Source organism: Nuphar pumila, chromosome 2 (assembly GCF_984573655.1).
Source record: "Nuphar pumila chromosome 2, dmNupPumi1.hap1.1, whole genome shotgun sequence".
NCBI lineage: Eukaryota > Viridiplantae > Streptophyta > Magnoliopsida > Nymphaeales > Nymphaeaceae > Nuphar > Nuphar pumila.
The window spans coordinates 478570-505831 of record NC_143250.1 but is presented as its reverse complement, the minus strand read 5'-3'; the positions used below and the strand labels follow the sequence as shown (position 1 = coordinate 505831).

At 38.4% G+C, this 27262-nt stretch overlaps 1 protein-coding gene across 3 annotated transcripts in view; it reads right to left on the bottom strand.

The window, feature by feature from the left end:
• LOC149844360 (tobamovirus multiplication protein 1-like) overlaps positions 1 to 25618 on the bottom strand; it is a 30386-nt gene extending 4768 nt beyond the window's left edge. For 2 of the 3 annotated variants that reach the window (XR_016430397.1, XM_089997189.1), the window contains exons 1-3: positions 25215 to 25614; positions 1012 to 1102; positions 876 to 928 (exon numbers count right to left, since the gene is read on the bottom strand). Coding sequence is in view for 2 of the 3 variants with exons in the window: in XM_089997189.1 (XP_089853315.1) it covers positions 876 to 928; positions 1012 to 1102; positions 25215 to 25388 (318 nt within the window). In the remaining variant the exon portion in view is untranslated. Of the gene's footprint in view, positions 1 to 875; positions 929 to 1011; positions 1103 to 25214 lie in introns of all 3 variants that reach the window. The other variant, XM_089997188.1, reaches the window with a different exon arrangement.
• Positions 25619 to 27262: the final 1644 nt, after the last annotated feature.

The following is a 27262-nucleotide window of genomic DNA, read 5'->3' as shown; positions in this document are numbered from 1 at the left end:
CTATTAGAAAAAATTGGAGAAGCATGGACTGCTAGACCAGCAAACGATACAAACCAAGATTGAGGCTGCAGGAGTACGTGAAACACAACCACATTACTGAAGCTGCAGCAAGAAGAAAAAACATGGGAACTTGGGAAGCAAATGTGACACCGATTAGGGTTTCTTTGTCACATTTGTCAAGTATATATGCTACAAAACTTTATCCCTCTTTGTCTCATAAGACCCAATAATGGAAGAAAATGGCCCAGTACATGATTTTATAAGGCCAGAAACTGGAAAACGGTTAAAAAGATTAAAGTACCCCACTACAAAATTAAAATGACAAAAATGACACTGGCTAGTACGTACATAGTATACAAAATGTATGCACAATATGAATTTACACTACAATTTAACACACATGACACATGATCCAAAAAGTTCTCTTTTTGACTGACCAGTACTCAGTAATAAGGGAACTCCCCATGAAGATGAAATGAAGCCAGTGAGTGAGGATTACAAAGTTAACTGCACCCAGTTGCACATATAAAAAGGAAAGCAAGCACAAGATCATAACCATACGGAAGTTCAATGGGCATGAAACAGACAGAACCTATGATCACTGATCCCAGAAGCTTTCCCAGATTTAGAGAATGGGGCAATTCCAGATTGTATTGGAGTATACATTGATGCCATAGGTACTTTAAGTTGTTGTGTCAACTCAGAAAATACAAATCAGAGGCAACTAAAGGGTTCTAAAACCATGAAAATACAACTTTTTAAGGGCTGAAGGGCAAAAATGAAGGGACAGTCAATGAAGAAAACAGGAACCTAATAGGACAACCAATGACCAATAGCAACAATAGATGCATTTTCTCCACAGGATATGAACTCACCTTTGGCTTGAACAAAAACACTTGCTTGTGAAATCCAAATACGATGGCACGGACTACAACAATGCATAAAAAAAAATAAGAGAATGGAAAAAGATATATCAGGAAAGGAAGAAAACAAGGTTTAGTTGTAACTTACGTCCATTTACAATGAAGTTCATAAGATGGAAAACCTTCTGAGTAGTCCATCCATATTCTGGCACTCGTAGCTCAATACGAATTAGTTGAATCTGTGAGCCATAGAAAAAACTAAGTACAAGAATTTGATTTTAGTTGAAAAGGACATACTTTTCTTCCATAAATATTCAAAACACAGGACATAAAATTAGAAATTTAAAATTAAAAAAACAAAGGGCAAAGAATTTTATTCACAAACTAGCAAATGAACCATTATAGACCCACCATCCAATCCCAAAATGAAAACAAATAAGAAAAGGAAATTTTGACATTAAACACAAACAAATTCATCCATAGAAAACTATTTATGCATAACTGTAAATATAAAAATAATCAGAAGACTGGGATACATACAACAACAACAACAACTACGCCCTCATCCCAAAACAATTGGGGTCGGCGATATGAACCGACAAAGAAAATCATTCTGGGTCTTCCACATGAATCCTTCTCCTCCAATCATTTCTATCCAATGCCATGTCCTCGGTGAGGTTCAAAGCATTCATATCCTTTCCTATCGTCTCCATCCAAGTCTTCCTAGGCCTACCCCGACCTCTTTTAACTAATATATTTTTCCATTTCTCCATCCTTCTAACTGGAGCATCATTAGACCTTCGTCGAATATGTCCAAACCACCGTAAACGATTCTCTCTCATCTTATTTTCAATGGGTGCAACGCCTACCTTCTTACGTATCTCCTCGTTCTGAATCTTATCTTTTATTGTATTTTCACACATCCATCTAAGCATACACATCTCAGCTACACTCATTTTTTGAATATGATGTCTCTTGGCAGCCCAACATTCCGTACCATATAGTAAAGCGGGCCTAATAGTCGTCGTATAAAACTTTCCCTTCAACCGCAATGGCATTCTACGATCGCACAACACTCCAGTTGCACTTTTCCATTTCATCCACCCAACCTTTATCCTATGATTTACATCTCCATCAATTTCTCCATACTTCTGAATGATAGATCCCAAATATTTGAAACAATCATCCACCGATATTTCTTGCTCACCAAGCTTCACTACACTCACATCAATACTTCGTTGCTTACTAAACCGACATTCCATATATTTTGTCTTACTCTTACTCAACTTAAAACCTCTTTCTTCCAATGTCTGTCTCCATAATTCTAACTTAGCATTAATGTTAGAATGGCCCTATGAAGAACGTGAGAGTGAGGCGTGAGAGAGAGAGAGAGAGAGAGCTGCGGCAGTAAAAGGGGGGACTTCACAATAGAAGTCGTGCCCTACTTCATGTATATATATATATATATATCGAAAGTAGTAACTGGGTTGGACCAAATATTTAGATCCATACCCAAACATAAAGTTATATGCTATGTCACATGGGTGCGGGTGCGGGTGCGGGTGCGACACGGGTGCGGCGCAATTCCAAAAAATTTGGACACGGGGACTCGGCTATATATATATTAAAAAATATATATTATAAATATATATATTTTAAATATTATAATTATATATATAACAATAAATTAACACATAAAGATTGTAAATTTTAAAGCAAAAAAAAAGCAATTCTTAACAACACAAACTTACCAAAATATAACACATAAAGAAACTTGTGAGTGTGATAAACAACAAAACTTATCATAAATCTGCCTCATCGTCTGAATTAGAAGGAAGAACAAGATCGAGGTAGTCCATGTTGAGAGTATGTAAATTATGTTCTCCCTCCAAGTCAAAATCTTCTGGATTTACATCCCAATTCTTGGATGGTCCACAACTGCATCAAAAAATCACTATATTAGTATCTAACTTAAAACTTTGAATACAAATATGAAATATTTAAATACAAACTTTGAATACAAAGAAAAAAAAAGTACCTATACTCTTCTTTGGTGCTGCGAGAAATTAATCGTAGATTTGAGTGAACATATACCAAATCCTCTGCTCTTTTACTAGTGAGTTTGTTTCTTTTAATGTTGTGAATTTGAGCATATGTACTCCAATTTCTTTCACAACAAGATGATGTAGCAGGTTGGGATAACAACTTCATTGCAAGACGTTGCAAATTTGGTGTCTCTGATCCATATGTTGCCCACCAATTAAGGGGATCTTCCTCGTCCCTTGCCACAAGTGCTGCTAAAGAATCAAATCTTCCAGTAGAAAACTTGCCAAACTCACTATTTACAACCTTAAACATGTGAGGATCATTAAAAACTCTTCCCAAATATATCATTCTATTTCTTGATATCTCAGGATCTTCATTTGGAGAAACACGACCAACACCTACTGTCAACCATTTTTTTGCATAGTATTTTGGATTGAGAGAGTGTGCCATGCAATGCAAAGATGTATTGCTTTTATCCCATCTTCTCACTAAAACTGAATGTACATGATTGTAAAATTCTGAATCATCAAGTGCAATATCTTTCTTCTCATGTTTAAAAATGATACTTTGAACTTTTTCAATCATATTGTCCCACATTTCATAAATTCTATGAAGCATGGGTACATCTCTGTCAACTTCTCTCAGCATTTCCCAAATAGGCTCTGTAAATTCAACAAAATATGTAATTTTATCCCACCAAAAATCATCACAGATGCATTTTTTGATAGCTTGAGCCTTGACATCATCTTCAGTACGATAAAAATCCCAATCTTGATCAGCCACCATCATCATCAATGCATTCTTGAGTTGCTTAATTCTTTTTATCATAACAATTAGAGAAGCAAAACGAGTTTCAGCAACTTTCAGTAACTTGAGATCAGAATGCCTATTAAATATAGAAAGGGCATGATGATGGTTTACAACAAATTTTCTAATATTTCGAACATCATGCTCTATTTCCTCAATCCATAAGCACATTTCATGTGCATGTGCATCATCTTTTGATGGATTGCATATACTCTTAAGTGCCAAATTTAAACTGTGTGCTGCACAAGGAGTCCAAAAAATATGTGAATATGTATCTTCACTTGTCAAATTCATTCATGCACGACTGCAAACTGGAGCATTGTCAGTAATGATTTGCACCACACTTTCTTCACCCACTTCTTTTATCACTTCAACAAATAATCTCTTTAAATATTCAGCATCTTTATACTCTCCAGATGCATCAACAGTCTTCAAAAAGATTGGCCCATTTAGTGAGTAAGCAATGAAGTTTATCAGTGGTCGCCTTTGTATATCAGTCCACCCATCAGAAACAATCGACACTCCATGTCGTTTCCATGCAAATTTTTGGGTCTCTAGCAAGTCTTCAATTCTATTTTTTTCCTCTGCAAGAATGACTGTTCTTAGTTTTTCTGAACTAGGAGGCACATAACCACTCAAATTGCAATTAGCCAAAGATGTAATCATATCTTTCCAGTATGGACTTCTAGCTACATTAAAAGGAATTGAGCTTGAGTAAAAGAATCGACCAATCTTTTTATCAATTTCTGCTCTTGCCATGTTTTTGAATGACGCTTGTATTGTTTTATTGCTTTCCATCTTTCTTTTCTTTAAAAGCTCTTCTTGTGTATCACTAGCAGTAGGAAAAGACAAATTAATCGAATCGCTTTTCATCTCTGCAATTTTCTTCTTTTCAGCTTCCTCTTGTTCTTTTTTTAATTGCTTTAACATGTCTTTGTCAACCCCAGAACATGCCCTAATTCCTTGACCACGAATATGCAAAAGATGTGCTTTCACACGCGTATAAGAACCTGTGAAAACAGTCTTACATAGATTACAATGAAACTGCACATTCCCACCACCACCACTACTAGCTTTTATCCCTTTTGTCACAAGCCTCCAAAGTGGTTGAGAAACATCTAATTCAGGGTTAGAACTTGAACCAAATGTATTGACACTACCGCTAGAACTCGCCATTATATCTGAAAAGTGAAAACTGAAAAGAAAATAAGTAAATACAATAATGTTAATAAAACAGGGAATATTGGAGGGGCCGAGCCCCTCTTCTGCGAGCAGAGGGTGCAGGGAGGGGGGCCGAGCCCCTCCTCTGCGAGCAGAGGGTGCAGGGAGGGGCCGAGCCCCTCCCCTGCGAGCAGAGGGTGCAGGGAGGGGGGCCGAGCCCCTCTTCTGCGTGCAAAGGGTGCAGGGAGGGGGGCCGAGCCCCTCCTCTGCGAGCAGATGGTGCAGGAGGGGCCGAGCCCCTCCCCTGCAAGCAGAGGGTGCAGGGAGGGGGGCCGAGCCCCTCCCCTGCGAGCAGAGGGTGCAGGGAGGGGGGCCGAGCCCCTCCCCTGCGAACCGAGGGTGCAGGGAGGGGAGCCGAGCCCCTCCCCTGCGAGCAGAGGGTGCAGGGAGGGGCCGAGCGCCTCCCCTGCGAGCAGAGGGTGCAGGGAGGGGCCGAGCCCCTCCCCTGCGAGCAAAGGGTGCAGGGAGGGGGGCCGAGCCCCTCCCCTGCGTGCAAAGGGTGCAGGGAGGGGGGCCGAGCCCCTCCCCTGCGTGCAAAGGGTGCAGGGAGGGGGGGCGAGCCCCTCTTCTGCGTGCAAAGGGTGCAGGGAGGGGGGCCGAGCCCCTCCTCTGCGAGCAGAGGGTGCAGGGAGGGGCCGAGCCCCTCCCCTGCGAGCAGAGGGTGCAGGGAGGGGGGCCGAGCCCCTCCTCTGCGAGCAGAGGGTGCAGGGAGGGAGGCTACGAGCAGGGTCGACATACCTGACGGAGGGGGAACCGGTGGCTGCCTGTCGCCGGAGTTCGGATCGCCGGCGTGGTTGCAGGAGAAAGCTGCAGGGGCTGAGGGGGAGAGGCAAAATCGAGAGGGTAAGCCCCTCTCCCTGTCGATAAACCCCTTTTAGGGTTCGGCTGCCAAAAAAAATTTGGATCTGGGTCGGGTTTGGACCCGACCCGACCCGGATCCAAATCAAAATTTAAAACTCGAACTGGACAATTTTGGACTCGGTCAAAGTTGACCGAGTCCAAAATGTGGTCGGACTCGGCCCGAACTCGTTGACCGAGTCCGACTCGGAGTTGACCGAGTCCGGGCCGAGTCCAAAGCCGCACCCGAGTCCGCACCCGAGTCCGTGCGTGTCGACGCGGGTGCGGCAACCCTTTAGCCGAGTCCGTGTGACATAGGTTATATGTTACATTAGAGAACCCAACATTAACTGGAAAACCCGATCCAGTTTATAATACAATCTTAATACCCTCCCTCAAGTTGTGCATGGTCTTGTACCATGGACAACTTGCCTTTGAGATACCAAAACCGCACACTCGTAAGTCCTTTGGTAAGTAGATCAGCAACTTGATCTTCTGTTGGTACATAGACTGGAATAACTTCTTTGTCTTCTACCTTCTGTCAGACAAAAATGTTGATCTATCTCTATGTGTTTCGTTCGACCATGGTGGATAGGATTGAAAGCAATTTGAATGGCACTTTGATTATCGCAAAACAGATTCGCAACCTTCACTTTTTCTCCTATCTCTATTAATAAATGTCTTAACCACGTAACTTCGGCAGTGGCAGAGGCCATGGATCGGTACTCAGCTTCTGTACTTGAACGCACAACAGCACGTTGCTTCCGGCTACTCCATGCTATTAAGTTGTCATCAACATACACACAATACCCAGAGACCGATTTTCTATCGTCTGGATCTCCTGCCCAATCTGCATCTGCATACACTTCTAGTTGTCTATGTCCTCCTTTTGCCTTTGATTGACGATAAGCAAGCCCATCTCCAAGAGTAGCCTTCAAGTACCGAAGAATTCTTTTAATTGCATTCATGTGTTCTGTGTGTGGATCATGCATGAACTGAGAGACTTGATTCACTGCATATACAATATCTGGCCTCGTAAAAGTAAGATATTGAAGCATCCCAACTAAGCGACGATAATGTTTCGGGTCCTCATAGATCTCACCATCTTGAGCACTGAGTTTATGGTTTAACACGCTAGCAGTATTCAATGGCTTGCAGTTCTTCATTCCTGATTTCTCCAAAAGATCCAGAGCGTACTTGTGTTGGGTCAACAAGAGGCTAGTATCTTGTCGTTCCACTTCAACCCCCAAGAAATATCGTAGGACACCTAGGTCCTTCATCTTGAACTTCTGGCTCAATAGGATCTTTGTAGCCTCTATATGCTTACAAGAACCTCCTGTAATAATAATGTCATCTACATATATGAGAAGTAAGGTGCTGACCTGGTGTTCTCGAAAAATGAACAATGAATGATCGAGTTGAGAACGGACGAATCCATATCGTTGTACTTCAATGGAGAAACTGCCAAACCATGATCGAGATGCTTGTTTTAGTCCATAAATAGCTCGTCGCAACCTGCAAACATGTGTCTAAGGATTATTTTCTGCATAACCAAGAGGCTGCTCCATGTAAACTTCCTCCTTTAGATCACCATGTAAGAATGCATTTTTAACATCAAGTTGGCTTAGAGACCATCCATGTTTAACCGCCAAGGATAACACAAGTCAAATGGTTCTCATTTTTACAACTGGACTAAAGGTCTCGTCATAGTCTTCTCCATATGCTTGTGTGAAGCTTTTAGCAACTAGTCTTGCCTTATATCTTTCAATGGATCCGTCAAGATTGTACTTGATTTTATATACCCATTTAGACCCTACAACATTCTTATCCGGAGGTCTAGGGACTATTTCCCAGGTCCTACATTCATGCAAGGCTCCCATTTCTTCATTCATAGCATTTGCCCATTTTGATGACAAGGAGGCTTGGGGAAAATCGATGGGTTCTTCCTGTTTCTCAATCTGTGCAACAAATAACTGCATTTCTGTGGAAAAATTCTCATAGCTTACCCATCTTTCAATAGGGTGTCTGATCCTTTCCAAACGTCTAACCTGCTCAGTTATGTGGGGTGTATCCCTTCTCCTGGCATATACTGCCCCTTTAAATCTTCTGTCATCTAGACGAGCAGTACCAGATGTCAAGGTTTCTTCTGCCATGGGAGGCACAGTAGATTCCTGAGCAACTGTCAACATGTTCCCACTAGATTCTGCATTGGTTTCCATGGGCTCACACTCATCTATCACTGTGTGACATGGAGCAGAGTTATCCATCTCTAGCTGATCAAACAATTCATTCGCTAGCCATGGCTGATAGCTTTCTTCCTCCTTAGTAACCCTTGCATCTTTGTTCAAGATCTGAACATTGCTCTCATCAAAGACAATGTTTCGTGAGATTTTAATGCGTCGAGTGTCTGGATCATAGCATCGATATCCTTTATACTCTTCAGCATACCCAATAAACCTGCATCTACAAGCTTTATCCTGAAATTTGTTACATTGGGAACTGTCAATGTGAACATAGCATACACATCCAAACACTCGTAGTTGACTGTATTGAGGCTGGATACCAAATAACACGAAATAAGGAGTCAAATTATTCAACATTTTCATCGGTAAACGATTTATTACATAAACCGCAGAGTGGAAAGCTTCTGTCCAAAAACTTAAAGGAATATGAGTGTCATGCAACATACTTAGGGCACTTTCAACAATATGACGATGTTTTCTTTCCGCAACCCCATTTTGTTGTGGTGTATGTGGGCAAGATATTCTACGCCTTATCCCGTTGTTTTGAAGAAATTCAGTAAATTCCTTTGATAGATACTCTCCCCCTCCGTCACACTGGAATTGTTGAATATTTGTCGAGAATTGATTGACAACAAAAGCATGAAATAAACGAAAGAATTTGAATACCTCAGATTTGTATTTCATAAAATAAATCCAAGTATATCTGGAATAACTATCAATGAATGTGACATAGTAACGACTGCCAGACAAAGAGGGTTGGGGAGCAGGTCCCCAAACATCAGAATAAATAAGTTCAAAAGGAAAAGAAGCTCTTTCATTTATTGAATTGAAGGGAAGTACATGACTCTTACACAACTGACAACTAGAACAAAGGGAACCATCAACCTTATTATGCGGACTTAACCTTGAAATAAAGCCGCTCGACACCAGTTTCTCAAGAGAAGCATTATTACAATGACCCAAACGACAATGCCAAATATTTGGCTTATTATACGAAGATAAACTCAAACAATCCTTAGATGAATCCAATTTGAATGGTTGACCAATGGACGATTTTGATCCAGCTCTACGAACAGGTGAAGAAGTCTCTTTGAGGATATACATATTTCCCTTTCGCTCTCCCTCAACGAGCGTCTTCTTCGTGAGTGGATCCTTGACACAGACAGAAGGAGTAAATTCGACGCAAGAATGAATGTCATCAACCAATTTAGAAACGGAAATGATATTTTTGACAATATTAGGAGAATGAAAAACATTGGACAATTTTAGGGAACCATCAGAAAGAGGAATATTCACGTTTTCAGTGTAAGTTATTGGATGTAGAGCTCCATCTCTAGTTTTAATACTTGCATTTCCATGATAAGGGATAGGTTTCAAAATCTTACCAATATCACCTATCACGTGAGCTGCAGCTCCAAAATCAACATACCAAGTTCCCTGACCACCTTGTTTGAAATTCAATCCTGACAAAGCTGATATTAAAAGGCTCTTGACATTGTCTTCATCCCATTGATTTCCTCCAACTTTTCCCTTGCTCGACGACCCTGTGACATTCATTTTCCCTTTGTTTTGCGGGTTGTGCCAACAATTTGCCTTGATATATCCCTTTTTGTTGCACAAATAGCATGTTGGAACATTTTTGAAATTGTGATTTCCCGAAAAATTACCTGACGGCATGCTAGGCGTGGGCAACAATCCACGCCCCCCTTGATTATTTCTTATTTGTCCATGTCCTCCTCGAAAGTGGCCACGTCCTCTCCCAGAATTTGTCCCTGTAAACAATACTTCTTGGCTTCTTGAATTGTTGCCTACATCTTCTCCTTTAATGGAAATTACATATTGTAGTAATTTTGCCCGAAGGTCCTCAAAGTTAGGAAGTGAAGGAAGACACAAGAGAGATGTTACCAGCATATGATAATCTGATCCAAGCCCGTTTAGCGCTTGTTGAACTTTATCCTTATCAGAAATCACACAGCCCACCATAGTCAATTGATCTGTGATGATCTTCACCTTGTTCATATACTCTGTAACAGTCATGTTTTCTTTCTTTAGGAGTTGAAACTCCCTCTTCAAATGCATAATCCTTGCCTCTGAGATCTGAGAATAGGTCTTCGCAAGTTGTTCCCACAACTCCATTGCTGAGCACTCATCTGGAATACCTACAACAACCTCTTGCGAAAGAGTAGAGGTAATGTAGGCTACAACAGCTTGATCTTGTTTTCTCCAAGTGGTGAATTCAAGATTTTGAACCGACCTGCTAGAAGCCTCTCCCTTATCGTTCACAATTTCTTGCACAATAAATTCTGGTGATGCAGAGATCGTTCCATCTAGGTGTCCATATAGATCGAGACTCTTAATGAAAGGCAGTATCTGCCTCTTCCAGGTCAAATAGTTGTTGTTGCTCAGTTTGTCTGAGATAAGTTGACCTAGAAAACTAGATGGCAGGGTAGGAGAATCCATGAAAACTGAATCGTAAACTGAATGTATCTGACTGCTGCCAAACACTTAAGGAATGACTTTAGATCTGAAATAAATTCAGACCAGATTAAATAAAGAATTGGTATTTTAGGTCTCGAAGGAATGACCAGAAATCAGAAATCAGAAATCAGGAATAAAGGGATGAATTTGGATCAGGAAGAAATAAAAAAATGATTCGCTTCAGATCTGAAGTGAACTCAAATCAAACCGTGACAAGCGAAGAAGACACAACAACTAAGAAAACAGATCTAAACAGTCGATGACTGTTGTCAACAAAATCTGATATCAGAACACACGTCTGGGCAGATTCGGATTTCAGATAGTCTTTGGGTCCGACTGTCTGATCCAAATCAGACGTGATGAACAAAAAAAATATAGGTAAAGAGGGCAGCAGTCACGCAGGGTCTAATTAAGAGAGCAGCAGTCACGCAGTCGAAGAGATCTACGATCAGATCCACGATCAGATCTGACCGATAGTTGAAGAAAACATAAGGTTCAATAAGAAATAGAACCTGGAAGAAGCAGTCGATGACTAAACAGAGAGGAGAAGAGAGGATGTAGACAAAACCAGTAGGGCACGGTAATAGAAAAGAAGGCAGATGGAAGAACCTGGAAGAAGCAGCACCTGGGACATTGATCTCGCTGGATAGTCTTGGATGAAACAGCACCTGCAGTGTCGATCTCGCTGAACATGCCCTTCGGAGTCAACTCACGGTGCAGAAGCTTGCTCTGATACCATGTTAGAATGGCCCTATGAAGAACGTGAGAGTGAGGCGTGAGAGAGAGAGAAGGAGAGTTGCGGCAGTAAAAGTGGGGACTTCACAATAGAAGTCGTGCCCTACTTCATGTGTGTATATATATATATATATACACAAAGTAGTAACTAGGTTGGATCAAATATTTAGATCCATACCCAAACATAAAGTCATATGTTACATTAGAGAACCCAACATTAACTGGAAAACCCGATCCAGTTTATAATACAATCTTAATAATTAACTCCAGCTCTAGACTCATCAATCAAAACAATATCATCAGCAAACAACATATACCACGACACATTTTCTTGAATTGATCTCGTAAGCTCATCCATCACTATAGCAAATAGGAAAGGGCTTAAAGGAGATCCTTGATGTAACCCAACCGTTATAGGAAAATTGGTTGTCACCCCTCCACAAGTGCGGACATTGGTTACTGCTCCTTCATACATATCCTTAATTATACTAATGTACTTGAGAGAAACACTTTTCTTCATCATTGTCCACCAGAGAACGTCCCTAGGTACTCTATCGTATGCCTTGTCCAAATCAATAAAAACCATATGGAAATCTTTGTTCCTCTCTCTATTTCTCTCAATAAGTTGTCTAAGAAGATGTATAGCTTCCATAGTTGATCTTCAAGGCATAAAACCAAATTGATTCTCCGATATCATGACAATCTTCCTCAACCTAGACTCAATCACCCTCTCCCAAAGTTTCATAGTATGACTTATGAGTTTTATACCACGATAGTTTGTGCAATCTTGTATATCACCCTTACTCTTATATACAGGCACCAACGTACTCTTCTTCCACTCATTAGGCATCTTATTTGTCCGCCAAATCTTGTTAAAAAGATTTGTCAACCATTCTAAACCTTTCTCTCCCAAGCATTTCCAAGCCTTGATAGGTATACCATCTGGGCCAACTGCCCTTCTTGATTTCATTTTCTTCAAAGCCTCTGCAATTTCTTTCTTTTGAATCTTGTACATGAAGTCACGATTCATCTCATGAAAAGGAATGGACAAGTCTCCAAGATCTTGAGCATGACTTCCATTAAATAGCTTTTCAAAATAATCTTTTCATCTCTCATTAATCTCCTCATCTTTGACTAAAACCCTTTGTGTTTCATCTTTAATACATCTAATCATACCCAGATCCCTCGATTTCCTATCTCTCATCTTTGCAAGCCTATAAATATCTTTTTCGCCCTCTTTGGTATCCAACTTGTCATAAACCTCCTTATATACCTTATCCCTCGCGTTTCGAACTACTTTTTTAGCTTCCTTCTTTGTTATCATATACTTCTCCAAATTCTCATTATCACGACTCTTAGATTTCTATAACACTCTCTTTTAACCTTAATAGCTAATTTGACATCCTCGTTCCACCATTATGTATCCTTACCTAGCGGTGCACCGCCTTTAGACTCACCCAATACCTCCTTAGCCACCTTTTTCATGCCACCCGCTATCTTATTCCACATTGATTCTGAATCCTCCTCGAGACACCAATCAACTTCCTTAACTACCTGCTCTACAAACATTCATTGTTTAGCTCCTTTCAGTGCCCACCACTTAATTCTAGGATATATCCTATCTCTATCCCTTTTGCTGCATTGTCTAATTCTAAGATCTAAAATTAAGATTCTATGTTGTGTAGCTACACTTTCTCCTGGTATAACCTTACAATCGATGCAACAACCCCTATCTCTCTTTCTAAGTAGGAAAATATCTAACTGACTCGTATTAACCCCACTTTTAAATGTTAGTAGGTGAGACTCCCTCTTCCTAAACCAAGTGTTTGCTAAGATCATATCATAGGACAAACCAAAATCTAAAATCCTTTCTCCACTTTCGTTTTTTTCTCCTATACCATAGCCTCCATGGATACTCTCAAATCCATCCCTACTAATGCCTACATGTTCATTAAGGTCACCGCCGATGAAAAGCTTTTCTCCATAAGATATCCGTTGTACTACTCCATCTAAATCTTCCCAAAATTGACGCTTAATGGAATCATCTAAACCTACTTGAGGTGCATAAACACTAATAATATTTATAATATCCGCACCTAATACTAATTTAATAAGTAAAATCCTATCACCCTTCCTACGGACCTCAACTATATTATCTATAAACTCACGACTCATAACAATCTCTACTTCATTCCTATTTCTATTTATTCCTATATACAAAATCTTATATCCCCAAGGTTCTATCACTTTTGCCTTCTCACCTACCCATTTGGTCTCTTGTAGACATAAAATATCAATCTTTCTCCTACACATAACCTCTACTAACTCTACCAACTTACCAGTTAAAGACCCTATGTTCCAAGTGGCTAACCTAATTTTATGGTCTTGGACTAACTTCTTTACCCCCACCCGTCCAACAAAGTGAGGGAACCCTTGCCTATTTGACACCACACCGGTGTGACGTGTCGCTTCCGGGCGACGACCTAGCAACCCTTGCTCATTTATCACTGCCTCAGGGCCTATAGAGTACAATGCGTCGCTTAGTAGGGAACGCCCCAATCATGCATATACACCTGACCTTTTTTTTTCCTTTTTTTCTTTTGGCAAAAAAGAGATGAAAAGGATGACACATGTAGGCCGTAAAATGTGTATGCATCCTCTTACATAGTCTGTGAAGAAACTAGCTAGAGAAAAAGCCCTTCCAATCCTAAATATCCATTTTGTTTCCAAAAAATTGTATGAATAAACTTTTTTGATACAGTTTTACATTTTCCTGGAACTACCATGCAAAAAACAGGCTATCAACTTTTCTAAGTTGAATGTGGAAGACATGTAGGGTAAGTTTGGTTTTCTGGCCCACACACGAATCCAAATCAAATGTGTTTTGGAGTCGTATGAATCAGAATTGCAAGGGGCCCTTGTGATTCTGATTCTCGCCCAAATGAGAAAACGACTCTCATCAAAAGCAAATGAGAGTCATTTTCTCAAGCCCCATTCTCTCAAGTGTTTTTTTTTGACATGAGAGAATGGGGCCAATGAGAATCATTTTCTCATTTTACGAGAGAATGATTCTCATAGGGGTGTAAACAAACATCTCCTATTGTTCAAAACAAATAATGAATTCCTTTGTTCATTTAACTATTATTTAATTCAGAGATCTTCTTCATAACACACACACACACTTGCCCCTGCACGCAAAAATGGAGTATAAATTAGTAAATTACCCATACAGATCCCTCTGTATAATGAGAATTCGTGAAGAGTTGCATAAGAAACAGTATAGAAAGCCGAGTCTCAACAGCACCCCTAGAAGTTGTTCAGTTGCCAATCAATTAGCACATCCAATATATTTTCGTTGGGCACAATAAACATTAAAAGGTTTCCATGATTGTATAGTCTTTCATAAACCAGTTTTTATAAACAAGAATGAAGAATCTAGCCAAAAAAGCTCATTAAGGTACACTCATGCCCAGCTTCACGAGTTTGGTGCAAATGACACTGTTAATAGACAATCTAATACTGATTTTTTCTTGCATGTCAAACAAATAATACAGGCTTTAGGCTGTTGAACCAATGTTGCCCTTCCTAAATGGCAATGTTCCTTGATCTCTCTGAATGCAATGGCACTAACAAGTATGTCGCAGTGAGCACCACAGATTTCCAATATAATCTGCAGTTGCAGGTCAGTTCCTTACTGAACACCATATGTCACTTTTGCCAAATTCTTAATCATGCAGAAAGCACTCCCATGAGTTAGACACCAAAACATTGAAAAACAATCAAAGTAAAATCACATTCTTCAAAATTCAAAATAAAACTACCTCAATAAATCTATAAAGTAGAAACTTACTGCCCATTTAATCCACTGGCCCACAAACTCTGTATATTTTCCAAGGTTGTTAGACTAGGAAGCGGAAGCGGGAAACGATACGGGAAGTGGAAGCGAGAAGAGATGCATTTTAAAATACATAGGAAGCGGGAAGCGAGGAATAAAAAAAAGAAATATAAGAATTGAATGAGAATCAAAATGAAGCACAAATAAAAACTAAAATAAAAGTGACTAATATTAATTTTCATGATTTTTTAGTATAAGAGTTAAATTTTTAACAAAAGCTAAAAATGTTGACTACCAATTTAGCAAAAGCACATGGAAGTGAGTGAGAAGAGTCATAGAAACCACATAAAAAGCATGAAAAGTTGAGTAAGAGAACATATAATAAGAATAAATGAAGCGTGTGGAAAGCATAGGAGAAGTGTGGGGGAATCGAGGTTCTCATCAAGTTTTAGAAGCGAGTAGTGCACTTCCGAAGTGAGTTTACGGGAAGCCAGTTTCCTACCTATCTAAGAAGCTTCCGGTAACTCTGATATTTTCATTTAGCTTGTTTTTACTTTAATGCAAAATGAAGCAAACAAGCAGGTTAGTAGGAAGATTACAGATTTTTTAAAGCCTAAAAAGTTAAGAACATGTTTTCACACTTGCTGCATAATCTAAATGTAGGTACCAATCTTGTTCTCAAGATTTCTCAGCAAGAGAAACTCTCACATTAAATTAAAAAGATTCTTTGGAAAATATCAGAAGATATTGGTACTTAAAAATATATATTTATATATAGGAAGAGCCAACGACGAAGGGTCGTATGTGAGAGAGACAAAGGAAGATAAAAGGTTGTACATGAGAGAGACAAAAGAAAGAGGAAGGGTCATACTTTGATTTGATGAAAGAGGAAGCATTATATTTAATGAGAGAGAAAGAGAGGCGTATCTTGGGGAGGGGGAAGGGGTTAGAGAGAGAGATTGTGTGGAAAGGAGTAGGCATGGGAAGGTGCATCCAAGAGGCCACCAAATGAGAGACTAGTATGCATTGAGAAGTGAAAAGAAGCCTCGTGTGAGATGAGTAAAATAAGAGAGAGGAGAGGGGCCATTAGGAAGTGTGGTATAATAAACGAGAGAGATATTGGGAAGAAGAAGAAACGAAGAGAATGGGTAGTATGCTATGTCACAGTGATTCGGCCAATCGGGTGCCGCACCCGATGCGGTCAACCCGACCTTGGGTGCGGTCAACACACCCAAGGTCATAAATGTCTAATTTTTGGACTTAAAAAAAATTCTCCCGATGAAATGGGCTGGGAAGGGGATTAGGGCAAAAACATTTTGCCCCCTCCTCCTGACACCGACGCCTCTTCTCTGTCTCCAACCTCGCAGCGATTCAGGCATGAAGATTCTGGCATGAAGATTTCGACAAGTATGTCTCTATTCTCTCTCTCTCAATCTCTCTCTCCTCATCTCTCTTGCTCTTCTCGGATAAACCCTATGTGTACCTCTCTCTCTCAATCTCTTTTCTCTCATCTATAGAGTAGGAGCGGATGAAGGAGTCAACACCTTTCCATCCATTTTGGTCGACCATATCGAGTGACTTAATTCACCTGGTCGTGAAAAGATGCATATGTCAGTGGTCTCTTTCAAATATGCATCACAAGCATGTATTCAAGGCCAAAAGATGCATATGTCAGTGGGCTCATGAATATTTTAGCACTTAGCAGATTACTAAGTAAAAAACTTGGCATTTTTGTGATATTCTTTGGATGAAAATATCTATGCTTTATCCATTGTGATTTTTCTATAGGAACATCTGATCATTTTTCATAAGCAACTTGGTGTTTTCCTGTTGGTAAATGCATGAAATGTTATATTTACATACGTTTAATTTGAGGAACATGATTTTTTTTCTTGCACCATATATTGTTATCAAATAAGTTGCAACAACACGATTGGAACTGCTCCTCAGTTGTTCATAGTTTTGTTGTATCAACTTATTTTTCAGTCAAAAGTGGATGTTGTTGTTGATTTCTGATTAATGTTGATGAGGTTAGCAATTTTTTGAAGGGTTTTTGTTGCTGGAATGTGGCATGCTTCAGTTTAATGTTCTACTTTGATCTCTTTTAAGTGTATCAGCATTTATTTATACATATGTTATGTATTTAAATTCTAAATTTATAAATAACATGGAAATCATTTCATGTTTGTTCTAAAAAGCCCCTTTATCGCTTTTACACAAGTTTTTATATTTTGGGTTTGCAATTTTTGTGCAGTTCATCAAAGTCGATGCTTTATAATTTCTCTATAATGTCGTTTTAGTGATTTTAAGCTGCCAGCAGAAATTGCTTCGCTGGATCTTTTAATTTTTGGTCTTTCTTCTGAGAATTGTTTGTATTTTGTTCAGGTACAAGAAGTTTTTATCCAGTGTTGACTTGACCAAAGATTTCTTCGATAGTTAAGTGCCAAATTAGATCAGAAGCAGTGGCCAAATTTACGATGTTATATCCCTCGCCCTTATTAATGCAAGGGGTTTGTCATATTTTTATTATTGCTAAAACACAATTTGACGTACTACTACTATATTTTTTAGAACTTATTGTATATGTTATTGACTTTGCACTCAATATCATCAATCTTAATTATATGCATAATTGATTTTAATATTATATTTTTTAATTTTCAGGATAAAAATGACAGATAAAAGGAAAGGACTTGCGTCATCCTCATCCCCACAAGTAAGTTCTACTACTAGTGTTGTTGGTAGTGGTAGTGAGAGTGATGATTCAAGTTCATTAGCTGTAACATGTGATGATGGGGGGCAACTATGGGCATATGTGGATAAGCTTGCAAAAACTGAAGGAGGTGGTGAAAACAAGAGATTTTGATATAAGCTTTGTGAAAGAGGTTTTGTTGGGTCTTACATAAGAGTTAAGGCTCATTTGTTGAAGATACAAAGACATGGCATTTCAGGATGCAAAAGAGTTGATGATGTAATGCGAAGACAATACAAGAAAATACAAGATGAATATGAGAATGAGAAGACAATGAGTGATTCTTGTGCAATTAGTATACCCTTTTTAAGTCACCAAGAAGATACTAAAAAGAAAAAAAAATGGATGTAGGAGGTAGAGAAAGAGAAACGATACAAGCATCATTCAATACATATGGAAGGGAGGATATGGATAGAAAAATATGGAGGTATTTTTATTCTAGTTAACTTCCATTTAATGCAATTAAAAATCCTTATTGAAAGGATTTAATTACTTCATTGACAAATTGTAACTTGAGTGACTATATACCTCCAATCTCAGAAAAACTCTGAACCATAATTCTTGCAAAAGAGAGAGCAAATGTTGAGAGATTGCTAGAGATTAAGAAATATTCATGGGAACAAAATGGAGTTTCAATTGTTTTTGATGGGTGGACAGATATTCAAAGGCGTCAACTGATTAATTTCATTGTTTTTTCGCTTAGTGACCTAGTATTCTTGAAAGTAGTTGATGCATCTGAGTAATATAAAAATGCATAGTATTTAAAAGGGTTGTTTATAGAAGTAATAAAAGAAGTAGATGATAAAAAAGTAATGCAAATCATCACAGACAACGCTCCAATTTATAAAAGTGCAGCACTGAGTTTGAAGAGTGAGTATCCGCATATTTTTTGGACTCCCTGTGTAACACACAACTTGAATCTGGGCCTCAAAAGCTCAAAAGCATCTGCAACCCCAAAGAAGAAGAAAATTCACCAGCATATGCACTATATTCATGGATTGAGGAATTAAAAAAAAATGTCAAAAGCATTAGGAATTTTGTTATCAACCACCATCATGCTAATGCTATATTTAATAGTCATTCTGACCTTAAATTGTTGAATGTTGCTGAAACACGTTTTGTGTTCATCATTGTGATGGTGAAAAAGATTAAAGAAGTGAAAAATGCTTTGGTTAACATGGTGACCGATAAAAATTGAACATTTCATCGTGTTGATTATGTTGTCAAGGCTCAAGAAATTAAAAAATTCATTGTTCATGATGAGTTTGGGGATAGAGTCGTATACTTTCTTCAGTTTACACAACCTATTTGGAAAATGTTGACAGAAATTGATAAGGATGAGCCCATGCTTCACAAAGTTTATGAAATGTGGGATAATATGATTGAAAAAATACAAGTTGTAGTTTTCAAGTAGAGAAAAAAAATATGCATTGGATGATTCAGAATTTTTTAATCATATTCATTTAATTTTAGTTAAAAGATGGGATAAGAGCAACACTCATTTGCATTGCATGACACATTCTTTTAATCCAAAATATTATGCAAAAAAATGATAGGAAGGTGGTATTGGTCGTGTCCCTCCAAATTTAGACCCACAACTATCAAGGCATAAAAATATGTGTATGACAAGACTTTATCCAGAATCACATATACTAAATCAAATTACACAAGAATTTGAAAAATTTTAATCTTAAGATTATATGGGCAGGCATTACTAGCGAGAGAAGAGGAGAATATAGATCTTATCACATGGTGGTCAACATTTGGATCAGAAACACCTCTTCTCTAACGTCTTGCATTGAGATTGTTATATCAGCCCGCTAATTCATCCTGTTGTGAAAGAATTTGGAGCACATATTCTCAAATCTACAACATAAAGATAAACAAACTCACCAGCAAGCGTGCAGAGGATTTAGTACATGTTCATTCTAATATTTGACTACTTTTGTGAACCAATGATGAATACATATATTAATTGTTCTCTTAGTTATTTGACTATTTCTTAGTTTCTTTAGTTAAATATACTTGTATGTTAACATTTTCAAATTGGGTTTGTAATGTAAACAAGGATCATCTAAATTTTGGGATGTAAACCCAAAAGAGTGTAGCTTAAAGGGAGAGCATGATTTTAACATTACAAACATGGACTTATCTGAGCCTAGTCTTCCTTCTTACGATGCATTTGATGATGAAGCATAAAATTATTAGGATTCATTACCTCATTGTCATATACATTGTGTAAGATATACTTTTGGTACGTAATTATACATTGTTTGATTCTTTTATTAGTATACTGCATAATTTACTTCTTTTCTGCTTTACTTATTTGATTGTTTTTATAATATATTTAGGTTGATTTAATTGTGATGTTAGTTTTTATGATGAAGAATATAATTGTAGATTGTTAATTTGATTTATTGCATGCATGATGATGAATTGATTTGATGATATTATGATAATTGTTTTTTATTTCATTAGTGTTACTGTTAAGTGTTAAAAATTATATATATACCCTCCCGCACTCTCGCACCCAAGTTTTTTTAAAGTACCGCATTGCCGCACACGCACCTATGTGACATAGGTAGTACGCATAGAGAAGGAAAAGGAAGCTTACATGTGAGGTTGGTAAAATGAAAAAGAGGGTGGAGGAGCCATTGGGAAGTGTGTGGTCTAATTAATGAGAGAGTCACTGAGAAGAAGAAGAGACAAGAAGAATTGGGTATTGAAAAGAAAGGGCTGCGTGTAAGGCCAAATGAGAGAGAGAGCATTTTATTATAGCATACATGAGGAGAGAGAGGAAAGAAAGGCTTAGTTGTTTTAAATGAAAAAAAAAAATTGATTGGGTAGGAAGTTCGCTTCGGTTACTTTAAACAGTGTGTAACTTCCAAAACATTTGGATATATAGATATGTTAGCTACCCTCATGAATAAGGAACCACCTAGTAAAAAACCATAATATTTTTAATCTCTCTCATTCTTTGAAATAACATAAAATGTTCCATCTTCCCCATTATTTTTTCTGTTTGGCTCTCTCAGAGTTGGGCCAGTTTCTTCTCTTTTTTAACAGGATTTGAGTCTCTTTTTCAACATGTTTTTCCTTTCATGGCGCTTGTGCAGCATATGGTACAAGTATGGCTTTTGTATGCGCTTATCATGCTGCAGTGCCTCTGTGGAAACTCAAGGTCGGAGGAAGGACAAGAGGTGCTTAATTGCTGCTATGTGACAAAGAAGGAAGTGGTAAAAGCCGAAAGGATAGTCTGAGTGGTTCAACACTTTTGTCGTTCCTCTCACTTATCTGATTGGCATTCTTTGCCTCCCTATGTCACGAGATATATGTGTTTGTCTTTGTTTTTGTTTTTGCTTTTATGTTTGAGGGATCGCTTTTCTGTACCTATGCAATGTAGAAGACATAGCTTAGAAAATAGAGGGAGAATGACTAAGTGGTGCACTACTGTTTCATTTCTTGATCTCCCACTTATTAAATACTCATTCTTTTGTTAATTTGTGACTTTTGTGTGTTTCTTTCTTGGTGGGTCAATAAGGAGTAAAGGAGATGGTCATGGAAGCAGGATGAAGGATGAGAAGGGTTCTACTATTTTTATGTCAAGAATTGAGAAGGCTAATGAGAGTACCCTCTGGTTCATCTAACTTAGCACACTTCTCCAGCATCATCAGAGTTAAGGGAAGTGCTGCATCGCGCCTGTTATGTTAGTTTAAAGAAATTGCTTCTATATTGTTGTTTTTCAAGCTCTTGACATCTTGCAATCTGCAATAACTTATGCTATACGCTATAATGGCTGCTGCTTGGAACCACATCGTACTTAGTACAATCTACATATTCTCTGTCATTTTTCTGCACCTATTCTGCTAACAAAATAGTTGTTTACAAGTGCTTGGAATTCTTAAGGGAATCCTGACTGCAGCATGAGAACATATACTGGGTATAAACCAGAGTTACCAGATGATTCTTAGATAAGTGGGAAGCCCGCTTCCCAAAAACTTGCTTCCTATGTCACCTGGGTACGGGTACGGGTACGACATGGGAATTCCAAAGAAATGTGGGTACAGGGACACGGCTATATATATATATATATATATATATATATATATATATATATATATATATATATATATATATATATATATATCGAGAGAGAGAGAGAGAGCAATGGGTAGGTGCAAAATGATACGTGCTAAATGAGTTTTTTAGGGTTTTTCGTTTTATTTTTAAATTCTGACCATACAAATATGACCTATGTACTTGATTTTATAGGGATCAGCTCTTGAAGTGTCCAATTCCGACACATGGGTGGGTTTTTATAAGGTTTGAAAATTTGATTGTTCAAATTCTTTGTAAATTTTTGAGGCTCCAATATCATTTTTTTCATCGAAAATACATGATCCAAGTGTGGATTCCTCATAAATCGACCATGCCCAACACATTTATGGGGTCGAAACTGCGAAAAAAGCACCGGAAGGGCAGAAAATTCCATTTAGCACGTATCAATTTCGCACCTATCCATTTCTCTCTCTCTCTCTCTCTCTATATATATATATATATTAAATATCACATAAATACAAAATAAATTCAACATGCTAACTTTTACTCAAAGAATCAAAATTCAAGAACTGAGAAGCAGCAAACTAGAACTAACAAATTAACAATTGAAGAAACAAGCTATAACAAGCTAATAACAATTCCAGATAATAGTAATACCTAACAATTAACACTTAGCAAACAGAAATATAGAAAAACATTCATAAACATAGTATCAACTAGAATGGATAGGTTTTGCTATGTCTTTCTTGGTGGTTATGTTGTGAGCTTGTTAGAGGGACAACACAAACAATCTCGACTGCAAACTTTTGTTTTTGTTTTTTTTGTTACGAAGTTGTTAATCTTATTTCATTGTCCTAAATCCTTGAAAATTATGAGCAGAAAGTGCTTCTCTTAAGGGGATATGAGCATGTCAGAAATTTTTGTTGCCATCGTTTGTCAGGTAAATTATTTAACATAAGTTTCTGTTCTGATTAATGGTGGGTCATCTTTACTACTGTTTGTAGAAGCTGATTATTGTTTTGTTCTTCTAAACTTGTCTCGAAAGCCTAGTTGGTACAAAGTGCACAAGGTTAGCATAAAAGCATCTCTCTCTCTCTCTCTCTCTCTTCATTTCTGGACAACCGGCATCTACATGTATCATACAACAAAATGATAAAATGGGTAACTTCAAAAACCCCATGTTCAACAAAAAAGAAAACCAAATTTTTTTCTTACAAAATAGCATACTTGTAGTGTAAAAAAAAACAGAAAGTACCGCAGGTGAGCCAAGAATGTCACAGTCACCGAGAGAGAGAAAGAGAGAGGGGGGGGGGGGGGGGATGAGAAACGAGATGGTGAAGAAAGAGACAAAAAGAGAAACAAAGAGGGCGAGATAGAGAGGGGTAAAGACGAGAGAGGGGATGAGAGAGAGAGAGAGAGAATCTATGGCAGAGACGGGGAAGACGAAAGAGATAAGGAGAAGACAAAGAGAGAGACAGAGGGAGAAGACAAGAGAGGGGGGGAAAGACTAGAGAGTGAGAGAGAGAGAATGGGGGAAGACGAGAGAGTGAGCGACAAAGAGAATGGGGGAAGAAGAGAGACGAGAGAAGATGAGAGAGAGGGAGAGGGAAAAGATAGAGAGGGGAGAAGACGAGAGAGAGAGAGAGAGAGAATGAGTTCTCAATTTCAAAACTTGATGGGAATCTCGATTGCCCCACGATTTTCCTATGCTTTTCACATGCTTCATCTATTCTTCTTATATGTTCTCACTCTACTTTTCATGTTTTTTATGTGTTTCATCTCACGCTTCTCACTCACTACCATGTACTTTTTCTAAATTGGCAATCATCATTTTAGATTTTGTTAAAAATTTAACTTTTGCAGTAAAAAAACATGAAATTTAAGAATAATCACTTTTATTTTAGTTTTTATTTGTGTTCCATTTTGATTCTCATTCAATTCTTATATTGCTTTTATTTGTATTTCTCTCTCCTTACTTCCTATACATTTTAAAATGCATCGCTTCTCGCTTTCGCTTCCTGTATTGTTTCCCGCTTCCGCTTCCTAGGCTGACAACCTTGGTATAAACTTGCATTTTGTTGTCATACTTTCCATTCCAATTTCTTATTTTTTTTAATTCAAAATATTGTAAACAGTATGTCATTGTTGTAAATTAATGGGCTTGAACCATTTAGTGGGAGGTTTATTACCCAGTTTTTTAATGGATCAAAATAATGGACCATTCTCTTTTGTTACTTTAATTTCTTGGATAACAATAACATTATCTTATGCACGGGGACATAATAAATACCTTTTCAGCCTTTCATTTTATTCCGTGCATTGCACAGGTTCTCTCTCTCTCTCTCTCTCTCTCTCTCTCTCTCTCTCTCTCTATATATATATATATATATATATATATATATATATATAATCACTAGAATATGAGAACTAATGTGTGAACCATGATTTTTATGGATTTTTTGTTCTTTTCTCTTGAATCTAACTGCACAGATGTGATCTACATGCTTGGTTTTATGAGAACCCACACTTGAATCATCCTATTTTGATGCATAAACAAGATTTTTTTTAAGGCTTTAAAAATCAATGGCTCATAATCTTCATAAATATTCAAGCATTAAAAAAAAACATTTTTTCATCAAAAATACACGATCCAATGGTTTAATCCTAGCAAATTCACCATGCTAAGCACATCCACATGGTTGGATTTGTAAAAAGAGTGTTGGAAATGCCCATATTTCTAGTTCTCATATTCTAGTGCCTATATATATATATATATATATATATATATATATATATATATATATATATATATATATATATATGAGGTCTGATTGATGAGATGTTTCAAGCACAGGAGAAGATTGTGGTTGGTTGTAGATTTTGAACCTTCCTTTGGTTGGACGGTCTCCCTTCACTTCCCTTCCACACACACACACACACACACACACACACATATATATATATATATATATATATTATATGTGTGTGTGTTACCCCTTTTTTCCATTAGGACCCTCTCAAAATCGCACTTTATGCACACAAATTCCAAGCACGTACATTTGCACTCACATTTACACTAAAATACAAGACCTATCCAATTCTCACGAATTCTCCATCAAACTCTTTGCTAATCCAGCGAAAAAAAACTTTTCTGGCGATCATTACTGGACGTTTTCCCGTCTGATTGGCAACACAACAATCTAGAGCGGTTAAAATGAAACAAGCCAACACATTGATGAGGTTGAGCTCGGGATTCAGCAAGAGGATAAATCAAGCTAGGAATAGCTAAGAGAGGTGGTGAAGGCAGGAATCTAGAGGGAAGGAGAGAAGGATCTGACCAGAGCGACGGAGGATACAAGCGCGTAGGCGGCACAGAGAAAGTAGAAGATCTCGTCTTGCGACCGCGACGATTCGTTGATCTCTGTCAACCAGTCAGCCACCGATGTGAGCTCCGCCGCCCACCAGCCGCCCATCGGCCCGAGCTCCGTTACGTTCAGGCCCAGCCTCGACATCCCTCTCTCTTTGTCTCTCTCGGTTACAGCACGCCTTCACCTCACGATCCCGCAACACTTCCACCTACGGTTCCAAGTTCCAGGCAAGAAGGAAAGGAGGAGCCTCCGCACCCGGCTTTCCAGAGAGCGCGAAGCAAAAAGCTATCCTCGAGTCGAGGCCTTTTGGAGGGCAAATTCGTAGTTAGGCGCGCTCCACCTCTGTCGTCTGGGGTGTCTTGATTCCATCAGCTACAGTCTATAGAAAGGGCTTTATTTATAGAGAAGTCCTCCAGAGTCGGGTCGGGTCGGGTTCTACTGTTATGCAAGCAAGTGAGCACCACTAATACCAACTACCAAGTCCCTTTCATCACGTGGGTTCTCATCATGGTACGCACCCGCTCTACCGGCCCTCTTGCAGTTCTTTTTTTTTTGATAAATAATAATAATAATTAAAATAATAATAATTATTATTAAAATAATTATAATAATAATAATTATTATTAAAATAATTATAATAATAATAATAATAAAGTAGAAGGTTAGGGGATGAGCGGCTCATGTCACAAGAGACGCTTGTGATAATGAAAGCGACCAATTACGGAAGAAGATCCATCGTTTTGCTGGAATGACGGGGAACAGGTTTTGACGCTCATGTCACAAGAGACGCGTGTGCTAACGGGTGACCGCTGAGTAAAGTACTGCGCTTCGTGGCTCACCTCACCAAGGGCCAATGATGTCATCTCACGTTTAATAGAGTAAAAACCCTTGGTTTATAGCGTTTGTTCGAGAGGGTGGTGTGTGTTCTCCCCTTATGATGCATTAAAAGCCACAATGTGTTGTCGGGGGGCGTGAATGAGCGCTACATATGTAAGTACATGGGGCTCGTATTCCTGTGTGTGTCGGCATCACTTAACATCAGAGTCTGGTGCAAATGCAAAGACTTAAGTATCCTTTTTTGTTATTCTTGTCATGAAACGTCGGTTTGAAAAAATAATAAAAATATCTTTCGTTCAAAAAAAGGAAAACAACGGTTCAAAAAAAGAACAAAAATATTCTTCATCCAGAAAGTCGATGATGATGTTGACTTTCAAAGTCAACAGCGAAACGAAACTGAAGCGCTCTCTCTTTCTTTTTTGTTTGAACTTTTCGTCGTCATGTTTCTACCCAGGCAAAGAGCTGGTGATCCGATGGTGATCGTCATCATCTTTCTGCTAGCAGTGGCCGAAATGCTGCCCTCATCCAGCGGGCAACCGACTGCGGCGGCCCCTCCTTCACCTTCGAGGGACACAGTACACCTACAACAAAGTCTTTTAAAGTACAATCTGTCTACCCCCTATGTCGGCGATACTTTTGATCAGGGCTATGCCTTCTAGGTCACCCTGACGTTGCTCAACACGGGCGTCGAGAATGGCACGTTCCTCTCCGGCTTCTCCATTACAGACCTCAAGACTGCCATCAGGATGGCTAGCGACTACAACCTGATCACAGCGAAGATCATGCTCAAGGGGGCGGTGTTCGGCATCATGATTTACGAAAATCGTGTAATACAAAAAAATTGTCAAATCGCAAAATCGAATAGCAATTTATGAAAATCGCATAGCAAAAAAAAAGGCAAATCGCTACGTGATTTTCATAAATCGCTATATCGAGCAGTGATTTACGAAAATCACGTAGCAAAAAAAAATGGCAAATCAATAAATCGCTAATTTGAGTAGCGATTTACGAAAATCACGTAGCAAAAAAAAATTGTTAAATCAAGTAACGATTTACAAAAATCGCGTAGCAAAAAAAAACAGAAAATCGCTAGAAAGGGTGTTACAAAAATCTCGAGCAAGAAATAACTGAATGAAACATATGAGTGTCACGATCAAACAAAACACTTTATTGATCTTTTT